The 15,001-nt window shown below is 38.7% G+C and overlaps 1 protein-coding gene across 1 annotated transcript in view; it reads left to right on the forward strand.

Annotated features, from left to right (window-relative positions):
• ODAD1 (outer dynein arm docking complex subunit 1) overlaps positions 1 to 15,001 on the forward strand; it is a 152,983-nt gene that overhangs the window by 102,460 nt on the left and 35,522 nt on the right. The window contains exons 10-13 of the mRNA XM_072110462.1: positions 66 to 148; positions 7,492 to 7,660; positions 11,614 to 11,777; positions 12,883 to 12,986. Coding sequence (XP_071966563.1) covers positions 66 to 148; positions 7,492 to 7,660; positions 11,614 to 11,777; positions 12,883 to 12,986 — 520 coding nt within the window. The remainder of the gene's footprint in view (positions 1 to 65; positions 149 to 7,491; positions 7,661 to 11,613; positions 11,778 to 12,882; positions 12,987 to 15,001) is intronic.

Genomic DNA, 15,001 nt, shown 5'->3' on the forward strand with positions numbered 1-15,001 from the left:
CCCATGGAGTAAATCCCCTGTTATGCAATATCATGTTATCTTGTTATCTTCTTGGTTTATTGCAGTGGAGGATCGCAACTTTGCCTTATTTAATTATGTTAACGAGCAGAACAATGAAATTGAGAGACTGACAGAACAGATTTCTGAGGTGAGAACATGTGACATACTAATATCTAATATACAAGTGTACACAGAAAGTTATGTACATTTATTTCGTTATGGTTTTTTTGAGCAAACGAATAATTACTCATGTGTTTTACATGATTACTTGTTGGCTTAGAAAATCTGTCAGTGAAAATACAGTGTAAATCTCGAATACATATAAAAATCACGATCAAATACTCCAGCAAATGAAACCCCTCTAAATTATATAAAAGATAAATACAACAATCACCAGATATAAGCAAATTTTTTTTTACCATGCATCTGTAAAGTCTATTCAACTCCATGGAAGTCTCGGAAACAGAATAGAACATACACTCACCGGCCACTTTATTAGGTACACCATGCTAGTAACGGGTTGGACCCCCTTTTGCCTTCAGAACTGCCTCAATTCTTCGTGGCATAGATTCAACAAGGTGCTGGAAGCATTCCTCCGAGATTTTGGTCCATATTGACATGATGGCATCACACAGTTGCCGCAGATTTGTCGGCTGCACATCCATGATGCGAATCTCCCGTTCCACCACATCCCAAAGATGCTCTAATGGATTGAGATCTGGTGACTGTGGAGGCCATTTGAGCACAGTAAACTCATTGTCATGTTCAAGAAACCAGTCTGAGATGATTCCAGCTTTATGACATGGCACATTATCCTGCTGAAAGTAGCCATCAGATGTTGGGTACATTGTGGTCAAAAAGGGATGGACATGGTCAGCAACAATACTCAGGTAGGCTGTGGCGTTGCAACGATGCTCAATTGGTACCAAGGGGCCCAAAGAGTGCCAAGAAAATATTCCCCACACCATGACACCACTGCCACCAGCCTGAACCGTTGATACAAGGCAGGATGGATCCATGCTTTCATGTTGTTGATGCCAAATTCTGACCCTACCATCCAAATTTCACAGCAGAAATCGAGACTCATCAGACCAGGCAACGTTTTTCCAATCTTCTACTGTCCAATTTCGATGAGCTTGTGCAAATTGTAGCCTCAGTTTCCTGTTCTTAGCTGAAAGGAGTGGCACTCGGTGTGGTGTTCTGCTGCTGTAGCCCATCTTCCTCAAAGTTCGACGTTCAGAGATGCTCTTCTGCCTACCTTGGTTGTAACGGGTGGTGATTTGAGTCACTGTTTCCTTTCTATCAGCTCGAACCAGTCTGCCCATTCTCCTCTGACCTCTGGCATCAAAAAGGCATTTCCGCCCACAGAACTGCTGCTCACTGGATGTTTTTTCTTTTTTGGACCATTCTCTGTAAACCCTAGAGATGGTTGTGCGTGAAAATCCCAGTAGATCAGCAGTTTCTGAAATACTCAGACCAGCCCTTCTGGCACCAGCAACCATGACACATTCAAAGGCACTCAAATCACCTTTCTTCCCAATACTGATGCTCGGTTTGAACTGCAGGAGATTGTCTTGACCATGTCTACATGCCTAAATGCACTGAGTTGCCGCCATGTGATTGGCTGATTAGAAATTAAGTGTTAACGAGCAGATGGACAGGTGTACCTAATAAAGTGGCCGGTGAGTGTAGAATAAACAGCTGTAACAGTTATCACAGGCGTCTGTAGTGAAGCTTTAGTGTTAATATTGATTCTTATGACAACCCAACATTTTTAAAATCCAATTGTCACAGAGACCAAAAAAGTTCTGGCTGGGATTGCAATGATAAAATATACAGTTCCGACTTACATACAAATTCAACTTAAGAACAAACCTACAGACCCTATCTTGTATGTAACCCGGGGACTGCCTGTACCAACCTTTCTGTTTCTGTAAAATTCCATTTTCATGTTAATACTAGTGAGATTCTCTCCACTGGAGGCGGAGTCATGATGATTCACCTTTTTTTCTTCTTTGTATACCTTATCTATATGCGTGTATAAATAAGCAATACTAGTCATACCCTTAGTTCACACAATGTGCAAAACCAATGGCAAATGGCAATAACACGTGTTCTATGAAGCCATAAACCAGACCATTTCTAGCCACCTAATACAATGCAAACAAGATGGATACAAAAATATTTAACATAGATTTTAATTGTAATCAATTAAATATCCCTCTATGTTCGAGATCTTTGTTCCATAAAACATTTATAGTATTACCACAACACTTATGTTATATAGATATTAAATGCAGCAATGGTAGATATAGATACATCAGGGGATACAAGTAATTGTTGGTGTTCGCGTAGTGTTCCCAGGTACTTGTGTGAGCGTGGCAGTGGCCATACACTCATTAGAAACCCAGCTCCATAAGTTTGCAGGCAGAATCCCATGGCATGTGCAATTTGTGTCCGTGCATGCACCTGCATATCAAGGGAACCTCCACATTGAGGCCGCACACTCATGGTGACGTCAGCAGCACCTTTACTCATACCAAGAGTATGGTCCACGTCACCCAGCAAGGCGGGACCAGGAAGTCACGTGAGATGGAGGTGTGTCATGCCCATACATATTAAGCTGTCAGCTCATGTCACTCCAGTTGCAGCAGCACTACATTGTAATATTCAAGATTCACCAAAACAACTTGGGCACAAAACATTCATAGCATAACAAAAATATTGGGCACTACACTAGCATTCACTTGTCTTAAGGAATATATAGCTTTGGGGATTTTTTAATTATAGAGTCTATGGATTAGTGATATAGCGCAAACATGATTAAATGATAGAATACGGGATTCACTTAACAGAAAAGATTCACAAAAAGTATATGAATTATAGGAATTAATTTATAGAAAAGAAGCGTAACTTAATGGGGTATTCTCGTCTTTGCATTCACATTCAGTTTCACTAATCTGCCATATATAAACATTTCTTCAATTGTATGTTATTAAAAAAGATGTTCCTGTGTGAAGATAATTTCTCATAAACATAGCCATATTGTCCCTTAGAAACTAGATAGCTTCCTCGGTTACGACCACCCCTCTCTCTGGCAGTGGTGGCCAGACATGCGCTATTGAGTCCTTTCTGACCTCTTGGATTCAGCGATCATTACCACAGGACAGCTGTGGTACATGTAGAAACTCCCGGACATTTCATATACGAAAACTTTTTGTTTATTTGTGCAATCACTCCAACAGAGGTGGCCGTATCCAGGGACACAGTCTTGTTTCTAAGAGACAATATCACTACATTTATGAGAAATTATCTTCACACAGGAACATTTTTTTTAATAACATCTAATTGAAGAAATGTTTATATATGGTAGATTAATGAAACTGAATGTCAATGCCCAGACGAGAATACCCCTTTAAGGTCTCATTCAGACGTTTAGGTGTAACAGCATTGAGGCGAAAAATCCACTCTTTATCCCAATTGCCTTGTCTCACTGGTCCGTCGATTTTGGTAATAACATGGAACCTCAAGACTGTTTCATCACCCCGTGTTCACCATGTATATGTCTAGCAATTAGGGTATCATGTTTGTTTCTGATATCTGATAGATGGGCTCTAATTCTCCACCGAAATTCAAGAATTTTTTGCCGACATACCTTCACTCTGCTCTTTAGATTTCTCCCATTGATTTACAGTTAATGAGTGATCTAATTTCATATCTTTGATGTGTCACATTTGAAATAAAAGTTTTGCCTGTTTATATAAATGGACATGCTACACAGCCACTACATCTCAACATCTCTGTAGTTTAGAATTTTTGCAACCACATATTGGGGCTCTTTTACTAAGGGTCCGCCGACCACACAAAGGTTGGATATTCCGATGATTACTGTTTTGGAGGATTCTGGCACATGCCATTTGGATTTCATGCGACACAAATCGGGGGTGAGGCCCGTTGGCGATCCGACAGATTCGGACTGAGCGCAGGATTTAACATTTGAATTTGTTGCAAGCCATGAGACCTGATCGGGGAAGCGACACATACAGGATATCGGGCGCACAATGTTCATGAATCGCGGCAGACTTCATCCTCGTCGGAAAGTCCGGTTAGGGGATTGCGCAGGGACCAGGTAAGTAAATGTGGCCCATTGTTTTAAAAGAAGCCTATCACCAAGGATCTACCTATTAAGGTAGACCCTTGGTGGTAGGTGCCTCTATTGTACAGTACGTGAGGATAGCCCTTTTAAGGGCTAATCCTCACATCCCCTATATCTTTTGCAAACTTTTATTGCGATAATATGCTAATTTTCTAAAGAGGTTACTGGGGCATGGAGTACCCGGAGCTGAGGCTACAAGACGCAGTAATTTCATATTACCACAATAAAAGTTTGCAAAAGATATAAGGGACGTGTGGATTAGCCCTTAAAAGAGCTATCCTCGCGTACAATAGAGGCACCTACCACTCGATCTACCTTAATAGGTAGATCTGTGGTGGTAGGTTTCCTTTAATTAGGGGTGATGTGTACCAGTCTGTCCCTTAAAACCAGGCCTTTCTTATAGGTAATTGCTGGAATTGGGCCTACAAATTCTTTGATGTCAGGAGTTTTGTCACTACTCTGTTGGCAGCCTCTGACCCATTGTAAAAGTGGTGACAAATCTCACTGGCCCATCAACCTGTCTGAACAGTTTTGTAACGGAGCATGTTTAAACCCTTAGCGGTCTTCCTCCAATTTATATCAGATGCAATATATCTGACCCTGATATCTGAGCTGGGCCGGCATCGGGATACATGGGGTGCCGGCTGTATTAATTTAAACTGGCTTCTAGGGGCCCCCCCGCGCCGTCTTTGGGGGGCACTGATCATTCCTATGGCAGCCCTGAGGTCTGATCATGGCCCCAGAGCTGCCGGCAGTCAGTGCCTGTAAGATGGCATCTATGACGTCATCTTAAAGGCACAGTGTCAGCCTATGCATATGCATAGGTTGACACAGCTAATACCCTGCAGTACATCAGTATTGCAGGGTATTATCAAGAACAAGCAATCAGATGATTGCTTGTTAATGTCCCATTTTGGAACTAGTAAAAAAGTAAAAACAAAAAAGTTATTCAATTAATTAATAAATCAATAAAAATGCCCATAAGCCCCATAACATATAAAGAGACGTATAATGCACAAAAAAGTCAAAATCACAACACAAACCCCACATATATATTATCACTGCATCCGTAACAACCCGTAGAATAAAATTAAATAATTACTGAACCCGTACAATGAACGTCGTAAAAAAAAACTGTTAAAAACTGTTTTTACCTATTTAATCCCACAAAAAATGCTATAAAAAGTGATCAAAAAACATATGTACTCCTTAATGATACTGTTGCAAAGTACAACCAACTCCATAGCCAAATTAGTAAAAAATAAGAAAAAATATTCAAGTATGGTATCCTCATAATCGTATTGACCCATAGCATAAAGATAACATTGGGCTAAATGGTAAATAATTCAGTACAGAAATGATGCTATTCTAATTCTGCCCTAATTTCAACAATAGGGGATACCAACCCCAGTATGGTAACACTGGAAAAAAGCATCTCATCCCGCAAAAAAATTGCCATCACACAGTCCCAAAAAATCTAAAATTTTATAGGCTACAAAAAGGGCTAATGAGGGAACTAAAATCCCGGCAGCTGCAGGGCGCTCCTTCCCTTCTGCTCCTCGCTGTGCGCCCATAAAACAAGTAACGGCCACATGTGGGGGGTCTCTGTGGCATAACAAATTGTAAGATGGGTTTTCTCTTTTTATCTTTTGGAAATGTGTACATTTTGGGGCTAAACGAATGTATAAAAGACAAAATTTGCCCATCCTAAATTTCACCTCCATTTTGATTTAATTATTATAAAGATCTCAAGGAGTTAACAATCTTCTAAAAGCTGTTTCTGATAGTTTGGGGGGGGGGGGTGCAGATTCGAAAATGGATTGATTATATAGGGATTTTTAACACTTAATATTTAAAATTTCATTCAAAACAGTAATTATTACAGGAAAGAGACACTACAGATAATTAGGAATTGGTAGATGGTAGGAAAAGTTTACCTGGGACTGTTCTTGTTAGGACAGGAGTAATTAATGTGGTAACTAGGTCTACGAAACATAGAGACTGATAGGTCTTATGACTGAACCTCAGGGCTCCCGACCCGGAATCAACATCCTATATCAGTGATGGCGAACCTTTTGGAGATAGCGTGCCCAAGCCACAACCAAAACCCACTAGTATGTCGCAAAGTGCCAACATGACAATGTAAGCAGTAACTTATTGATTCCTGCGGTGTCACAGGTTTTAATCATATTGCTGTCCTGAGTTCACCAATACAATAGAAAGATGGAGAAATTTGGATTGTAGCTTCCTTCCAGGATCCCCTGAAGAGGAAGAATCAAGGGACCCAGAACAGGAGCTGCAATGATAATCCATCTCTATCCACACCTTCTCGCTCCTCCTGTAGTCCTGGCAGCCAAGGATGTCACTTAAAAATAGCGTTGAGCATGGCACGTCCTGGGCTGTACTGGAACGCAGGAGGAAGCCTTGAGTCATATCTGACAAACTCTTTGTTGGGGTGAAGGCCTGGGTGCCCACAGAAAGGGCCCTGAGTGCCACGTCTGGAAACCATGCCATAGGTTCGCCACCACTGTCCTATATCATCTTGAATGGGTAAGTTCCTTCCATTATTTCCATATAGTGTATATATTTGGATAAACATACATTATTGATTATATGTACCTATATCTACCATTCCTGCATTTACTATCTATCTAACATAAGTGTTGTGGTAATACTATAAATGTTTAATAGAACAAAGCCCTTGAACATAGAGGGATTTTTAATTGATTACAAGTACAATCTATGTTTTATATTTCTGTATCTATGATGCTTGCATCGTATTATCTGATGAGTAATGACTGGCAGCATAGAACAAAGAAAAAAGATGAACCTGAAGGTATTGCCCTCACCCAGTACACTGGGAAGAATATTATCTAAATTAAAAATGAGATAGAGGTGTTTCTGTAAAGCTTTAAAAGTGTCTTGAAAATACTCTTTAAACCACCAACTATAATGCAATTTTCCAAAATACATTTGGCTACAGTACCTTAAAGATAGTTTATCCTTTTTCCTCTTAAATGCCTCATTTACAAAGAGTTTACTTTTCCTATTCATTTTTTTTATAATTGTTTTAACTTTAACTCCAGTGATATTCTAGATTCTGCTAGATTTTTACTGAACTGCTTGTATATATTCTATGTTTTATTCCAATTTGTTTATTTGATGTAAGTATCTGTAGATTTGAAATCCGATAACAATTAAGATAAAATATAAAATGTCAAGTATCAATAAAACATGATAGAGTCTCTAACCCATCTGCCTTTCCCAAGATGTAGCTTGTAGCAGGCCTCTTGGTTTAGATGACCAGGGATGTGAAGAGCATGTGTATTTTACAGATCAAAAAAGAAATTGAAGAATTCAAAGCCCTGGGAGTACGACTTGAACAAGAGCATCGCTCAATTCTTAAGAATATTGAAGGCAAGCAAGAGGAGGCTGTGAAACAAGCAGATGGCTACCAACAGCAACTGAAAGGAGTTATGAAAATTTTAGATCAGCTAAAGTTAGGTACTTATTGTGGGGGGATTTATTATATATTTATGTCAGTTACTGGCTCTAAGAGCCTTATATATTCATTATAATTTGCACCAGAAGCTGAATTTATGCTAGTTTCTAGCTTTGCGAAGTAACTAAAACTTGGTTTGTTTTTATTTTTTTTTATTTCCTAAATGAATAGTGCCAGTGCCAGTGAAAGCTAAGGAAAATAAAAAATTATGTAATTTACTAGGAATCTGGAAAAAAATTAAAATCTGGAGCCGTCCTCAAAAATATTACCTTATTATCTAGATTATCTTATTAAATAGAAGCCTAAGTTTTTCACCAAGGTGCATTACGTAGTATAGCAACAATAGAGTAGAAAATACCAATATTGATTTAAATTCCTCTTCTGTTTTATGTAGGGAAATAAACATAGCATACACAACATCTTAGCATCAAAATTGATTGCTGACAGATTCCCATTATATACAACCGTATATTAAACCAAAACGGAGATTTTACTAGTTACTAAGCATTTATAAGCATTATTTTTCTTTTCCTTTAAAATCATAAATTAAAATAATCATTGACGGCAATCCAATATTTTTGTCTTTGCAAATTATTCTGCAGTTCCCAAGGGGAATATTTGAATATGTTTATAGGAAATGTCATTTGCATTTGTAAAGTAACAAAATTTGAGGAAAAAAATCAGTGGCATGCACCAGCTCTTTGACCTTCAGCAGTTCTGGCTTTGAATGATAAAACACATTTGAAATCTGCATTCTGTTCAACACTGTGCTGGAATTGTAGCCTTACTTGTCCTGATTACTAATATAGGATCATGTAAAAAGAATATTAAGATGACAGTGGATCAGCATGAACCTGAAGAAAAAGAAACAATTTGAACGTGCACTTCTACAGTCAGTCAATATGTACATATACTAGTCTGGTTACTAAACATGTTACTTGGATACAGTGATACAGTGGGGGGAATTCATCTGTCTTTGAATTGCTTGTCTATGTTCAATTCCAATTTTGTTTTATCTGAATTATTTTATCATCAAGTGAGTCTATGTCTGTTGTTGTATTTGTTTTTTTAATTTGGTTTGTCTCTTAACATTGTTTTTTTTTGCGTAATGTCTTGATAAATTTGATTTGATTTGTTTTTTTCATATTTATGTAAGGGTGTGACTGGAGTCATTTGGCGCCAAAACGTGCACCTAAACGAAAATTTGCAAATCATGTGAGAAAAAAAAACTGTCCAATTGTGACATCTATGGCCATCTATACCCATTTGTCACTAACATTTAACTTTTATTGATACGTATAAAAGATGGATATGTCTTCAACCAACAACTTCTTTTAAAATTAACAGACAGTGTTTGACTGCAGCTTCTAAATTCTAGATAAAGGGTAGTCCAGAATACTAAAGTCAGTAGTTGCTGTTACAAATGTATTCTCAGTGCTAACGCAATGGGAGGGATTAAGTTCTCTTTTCCCTAATCCCAGGGGAGGGATTAACATCTCTTTTTCCTAATCCTAATTTCTTTATTATTGTTAACTTGGTGTTGTCGTTATTACTCCCTATAGAGAAAGCAGAGACACATTCAATATGCCTCTACTCCATAACAGAGGTAGAATCCCTGAGATAGCTAGGTTTCGTACACAGTAAAATATGATTACTACATACATTACACTATAATACTTGGTTGCTTACTTGGAGTAGAGGCATATTGAATGTGTCTCTGATTTCCCTATAGGGGGTAATAATGACAACATCAAGTTAACAATAATAAAGAAATTGGGATTAGGGAAAAGTGATGTTAATCCCTTCCCTTGGATTAGGAGTAAAAGATGTTGATCCCTCCCATTGAAGCTCATAAATATTTTTGTTGATCCTTCCGACAAGAATAGCAATGGCGACATTGCGTTAGCAGCGAGAATACATGTGTAACAGTAACTACTAACTATGCAACTATACTATTCTGGACTACCCTTTATCTAGAATTTAGAAGCTGCAGTCAACCACTGACGTTATTGGATGAAGAGATATCCATCTTTAATACATATCAATAAAAGTTATATCTTAGCGACAAATGGGTATATATGTCCCAACTGGACAGTTTTCTTTTCTCACATAATTTTGTATTCCCTAAACCCAGTCACAAACTGGTCTATGTTATATAAACTCTTGTTTTTTTCTGCAAAATTGCAAATCATGAATTCAGTTTTGTGAAAACCATTCTATGCAAATAATGAATTTGGCATATGCAGGGTCTAAGTAACTCTGCACTATCCTATGTTCATTTGGCGCAATGGAAAGTCGCAATACAGTATTTGTACCACAACTGCGCCAAAACAACGCCAAACATAGACAAAAACCTCCAATGATAAATTACCCCCAATGAGTAGGTTGATAATGAAATGGGGTCTGTTGTAACCCAAATGAATGTCAGGTCAGACATGTACACTGCCACTCCATTTGGCAGTGAAAGAAGTAGCCGAGTAGTGCGTTCAATTATCTCTGCCATACAAATGAACAGAAATTTATTTTGGGGTACAACTGACCCTAGTTCCTGTTGACTAAGGATTAAGGAATTGAAGGAAAATGTGTTATGGCTGTTGTTGTGGTCTTCACAAACCCCATATGTTGTGTGTCCTTTAATTAATAAAAAGGAAAAAAAACCTTTCTTTTCTACACATCTTTAATTCACCAGATGTCTGTTGGTAGGAACGGCTGTGCAATTAGCTTTACAAACAAGTGTAGTCATCCATATTGTCCATCTAAACAACAGGATCATCATGTGCGTAAATAGCTTTACAACAAATTGTACACATTTCAACTGAAAACTCTGGTGACCAATTTACAGTCCAATCAATGTGGGCTTTGCTAACAGCTTGTAAAGACACATGGCTGATAAACATGGCTCAAAATCTAATTAATTTTTACCCCTATAAATTACTTTGCTATACATCCATTTCCCCTAATTAATTCACTGGTAGAATGATCTTGAAGGGAGTTTGTGCCATTCCTGATGAGAAAGGTTGTGTGAAGATTTTTTGAAAATGTGATATATTGTACTGCACAAATGAATGCCAAGAACCCTCCAAAATAAATAACTATGGCCAGGCTTGGGATCTAATATGTAGGTATATCCCCTAGAAAAAAGGTCACAATTCACTTATTTTACAATTACTGTATTGGTTTCGTTGATTACTATTTTCCACTACTTGGGTTATTAACTTGTAAAGATTTGTTTGCTTCATACATGTGATGTATGGGATGTCTACAAATCAAACTTTTAATGACTATTGCTTTACACTTATTTTGGTGATATTTCTGACAGTGGAGTTTACTTTCAATCATAGGTAAGAACATATATGTGTGTGTGCGTGCGTGTGTGTTAGGAGGAGATTGTATTTATAAGAGGGGAATTATCACAGCCATGGTTTAGTCTGTTCTGCCCCCTACATCTTATGTTGGTGCATGACTCACCAGCACATGATACATACCCCCTATAGGTTGACTCTATGCTCAAATTATTGTAGGACGTGACAGACGGTTAAAATAGTTTCTTTAGACTTCTAAAATAACTATAAATGAAAGAAAAAATGTAAACGCAGCACAGTCAATAACATAATGGAATGGGGTTGCCCGCCAACATAACCTGTCAAGGTTCTATGTAAATTAATAGAAGAATAAATGGCAGCACACTAAACAGTAAAGATCAATTTCCAGAAATGTACAAAAACATTTACGGTAAGACTTCACATAAAGTACTCACACCTATAGAATCTATAGATCTGTTATGGATTTTTACTTCCTATTTCCCTGAGAACAACTGCTTTTAGAGGAGAGTACTGCTTTTCTATGTTGCTCTCTAAATCACATATATTTCTTGCCCTCTGATATCTGCATGCTACTTATAAAAAACTCAACTGAACTCCTACTTTCTATTAAAATAATGATACTTATTCCACAGGAATTGATTCCCTGTTCAAGAAGATAAATTGTGACCGCTCTGTCCTGGATGAAATGTTGGGTGCTTCATCTAGCATTCGGGAAGCAAACATAATGCAGTACCTTGGCCTCATTGAGCAGAAAACTAACGAGCTCCTGGCTGCTCAGTCCTTCCTCGACTCCAAGGTAGAGATGGAATAACTAAATCAACACATGTAGGAACATCACTAAGTACAAGGCATGGTTTGAATGGATAATCCACTATCAAGGACAAAGCATGTATTAAGAAATGAATTTAGTCTGATATATTCCCTTGTGAGAACATACTAAAAGCAGGTTGAGAGTATGGTGATCATCCAAGAATGCAATCTCACTGTAACTCTACAAGAATTATGAAGTGGCTTTCTTCATTTTTTGACAAGATATGAATCTGCTTTGATGGAACTTATTTGGTTATGTGTCTCAGTGATATGTATGCCTAGATTGGTATATCCTATTTTATATTGATATTATCTCTCTGAGCCCCCACCATTTCTGACTGCCTTCTGATCACCACTACATTTTTATTCATAGCAGATTTTTGTCATACTCACAGTTGCTGTCATTTCCAAATTATAATTGGGTTACAATGAACTAAATGAAATGAAAACACACTCTGTGAAAATAAAATTTAGGGAGCAATAATGGGATCCTATTGAAAAATTAGTAAGTTTGCGTAGAAATAGTGCTTGTGATTGGTTTAAATACTTTAATTGAAAAATAATATAGGAATATTAGACTTTCTGTGATATTATGTATAAGGTCCTAATTATATACATAACACTACAAAATAATCAGTGCTGACATATCTACCTATGTTTTCACAATTTCCTTACATTCAGCTGTATATTGCACCACCAATGAACCACTGCTGGTCACAGGGTACATTGTAGCCCACTTTGGACACCAGCATCTCCATTTGCATTTACCCTCTAGCACTACTCTCATTTGAGGACGCCACATGACAATCCTTACAAGAATGTTAGAAGACTATGTCTACCAATGACACAGATTGCTTATTTTGCTGTCATTGCTCTTTCAGGGGGGCACAGTGGCTGAGTGAGTAGCACTTCTGCCTTGCAGCTCTGGGGTCCTGGGTTTGAATCCCACCCAGGTCAACATCTGCAAAGAGTTTGTATGTTCTCTCCCTGTTGTGAGCCCCATGGGGACAGGGACCGATTTGACATGCTTTGTGCAGTGCTGCGTAATCTGTGTGCGCTATATAAATAAAGAATTATTATTATTATTTCAGAACTATGACAAACCAAATGACCCGCAAGAAACGGCCCGAGTTCTCCTGGGACAGCTTGTTGACCTACAGCCAGCGGTCTTTGAGATACAACCTCCTGGCACTGGGTAAGTTCTCTGCTTGACCATATGGCAGTTAGAAAAGCTGTTAGCTTTTAGGATATAGGAAGAAATTTTGAAAAATAGTTCTCCTCCAGAATACTGAAGAGTATCTTGCTCCCAATCAAGTGTATGCAGTCATATTGCTCTTCCATGACACAGAGAATGGAGCTCTTCTTTCAGTCAAAGGCAGAGGGTCAAAACAAATATAAAGAGTATAAAAATAACAGGATACCAAGGTCCCATGAGCTTACTACAAACTGGGTCTGTAGCAGACAAAGTACAGACCAGGAACAGCTTATATCATAAACATGGCCTGAAGGTGATTGTAGAGGAATACTGTCAATCGAGTTAACTACTGAAGAACCAGAGCATAGCTGTGGAAGAGTGCTACGTGTGGTGAAAAACCACTCAAGGCAGCATAAACCAGCGTTCCTCTCAGCTATGTCAGAGTCCAACACAATGACACAATTGGCGGATCCCCGGCCATACCCTAGGAGAGAGGATGACACTAGTACAGATGTTACACCATCACAGTTTGCTGTCAAGATTTCTCCTGATTCCAGCAACACCCCAAAGGGTAAAGAATAGCGAACTGCAAAGTTCAGGTCCATATCCGAATTTGACGGATTCAGCAGCCACAGAGCTAGAGACTAAACAAGCGCTGTTGTTCGGGAGTCGGTTCCATTTTATGGGAAAGAGCGCTGAAGCAGCCAATCAAGCAGCTTTCAACCACACAACCCAGGCTATGGCTGCAACCACAGGGTCACACTTCCAGACACCATTATACACAAGAGACAGCAAGGGAGAGGTTTCAGCTTGTCATAGGGTTTGTCGGATGGGCAGGGACTTCTCAAAATTTAGAAACTGCCCTTTTCAGGGCAGGTTTATAGAGGAGGCTGCTGTTATTAGGGACAGGTGGAATTCTAAAATAATCGCGGTTAAGGTCACTGAAGAACTGCATCGGGCTACTCATAGGTTGCTATAGTGTGGAAATATTCTTACTGTTTATATAGGATTATACAGAAAATATTAGAATTTACTGCATTTTCCAGCAAGATCTGGAAGGTCCTATCTCTGTATAGTTCTCAGCTCCAGAAAAATAATAATGCTGATACTATCAGTGAATACTTTTCAGTGCTTTGTATATATTGAAGGCCCTGTGTCAATACCTGTCCAGCAACCGCGCAACTACAACCAGGCTTGACTCTAGCTGTCAGACTAGGTAAGTGGCAAGGGTGAAGCCACTATTAGGAACCTAACTGACTGTTCTTTAGTTACCCTACAAGATGATAGTGAACACTTACTTCGCCTGGCAACTGCTGGACGGTGGAGTGGACAGGTAACAGGAATGCTGAGATAGACCAGTTTTCACACTGGTGCACAGAAATCTAACACAGGTCTGAGACAGGGAAACCAGGATACAGTGGGAGAGACACAACACTGAGGGACAAACAACAGATACAGACGGACAAGCAGAGTCAGATGGAACCGGGTCAAAACCAAGATGGCAGTAAAGGTACAGAATCGTATAGCAAAAAGCAAAAAGAATGGTCAGTAGGCAAAGCAGATGTCAAAACACAGAATATCAAACAAAAATAGCAAGAGCCCAAGATACACTGATTACACTGAATAACCAGAACCCAAACAAGGGGCCGGGCAGAATATAAGGCAATAATGGACACTACCTCCATCACTGACTGGCTCAGCTGTCCATCACTCAAACCGCAGCTGCAGACAAAACGAGTTCAAAGACACACCCAGCTTTCCCAGGATCAGAAATGGAGCTGTCAATCACCGTTAGCTCTGGGTGGGGTTTTCTGCATGAAGCCTGAAACCTGATCCCATCAAAACAATTTGTGAGTTCTGACACCCTGTTAGTAAATAATTTGCAGTGCTACGTACATTGAAGGCCCTGTCAGTAAATACTTGTAAATGCAGTATTACCTATATCTACTACCCACTGTGACATTGTTTTATTCAAATGTAAGATTAATTTTCTTCATGTTTATTTAATTTTTATG

Source organism: Engystomops pustulosus, chromosome 6 (genome assembly GCF_040894005.1).
Source record: "Engystomops pustulosus chromosome 6, aEngPut4.maternal, whole genome shotgun sequence".
In the NCBI taxonomy this organism is placed as follows: Eukaryota; Metazoa; Chordata; class Amphibia; order Anura; family Leptodactylidae; genus Engystomops; species Engystomops pustulosus.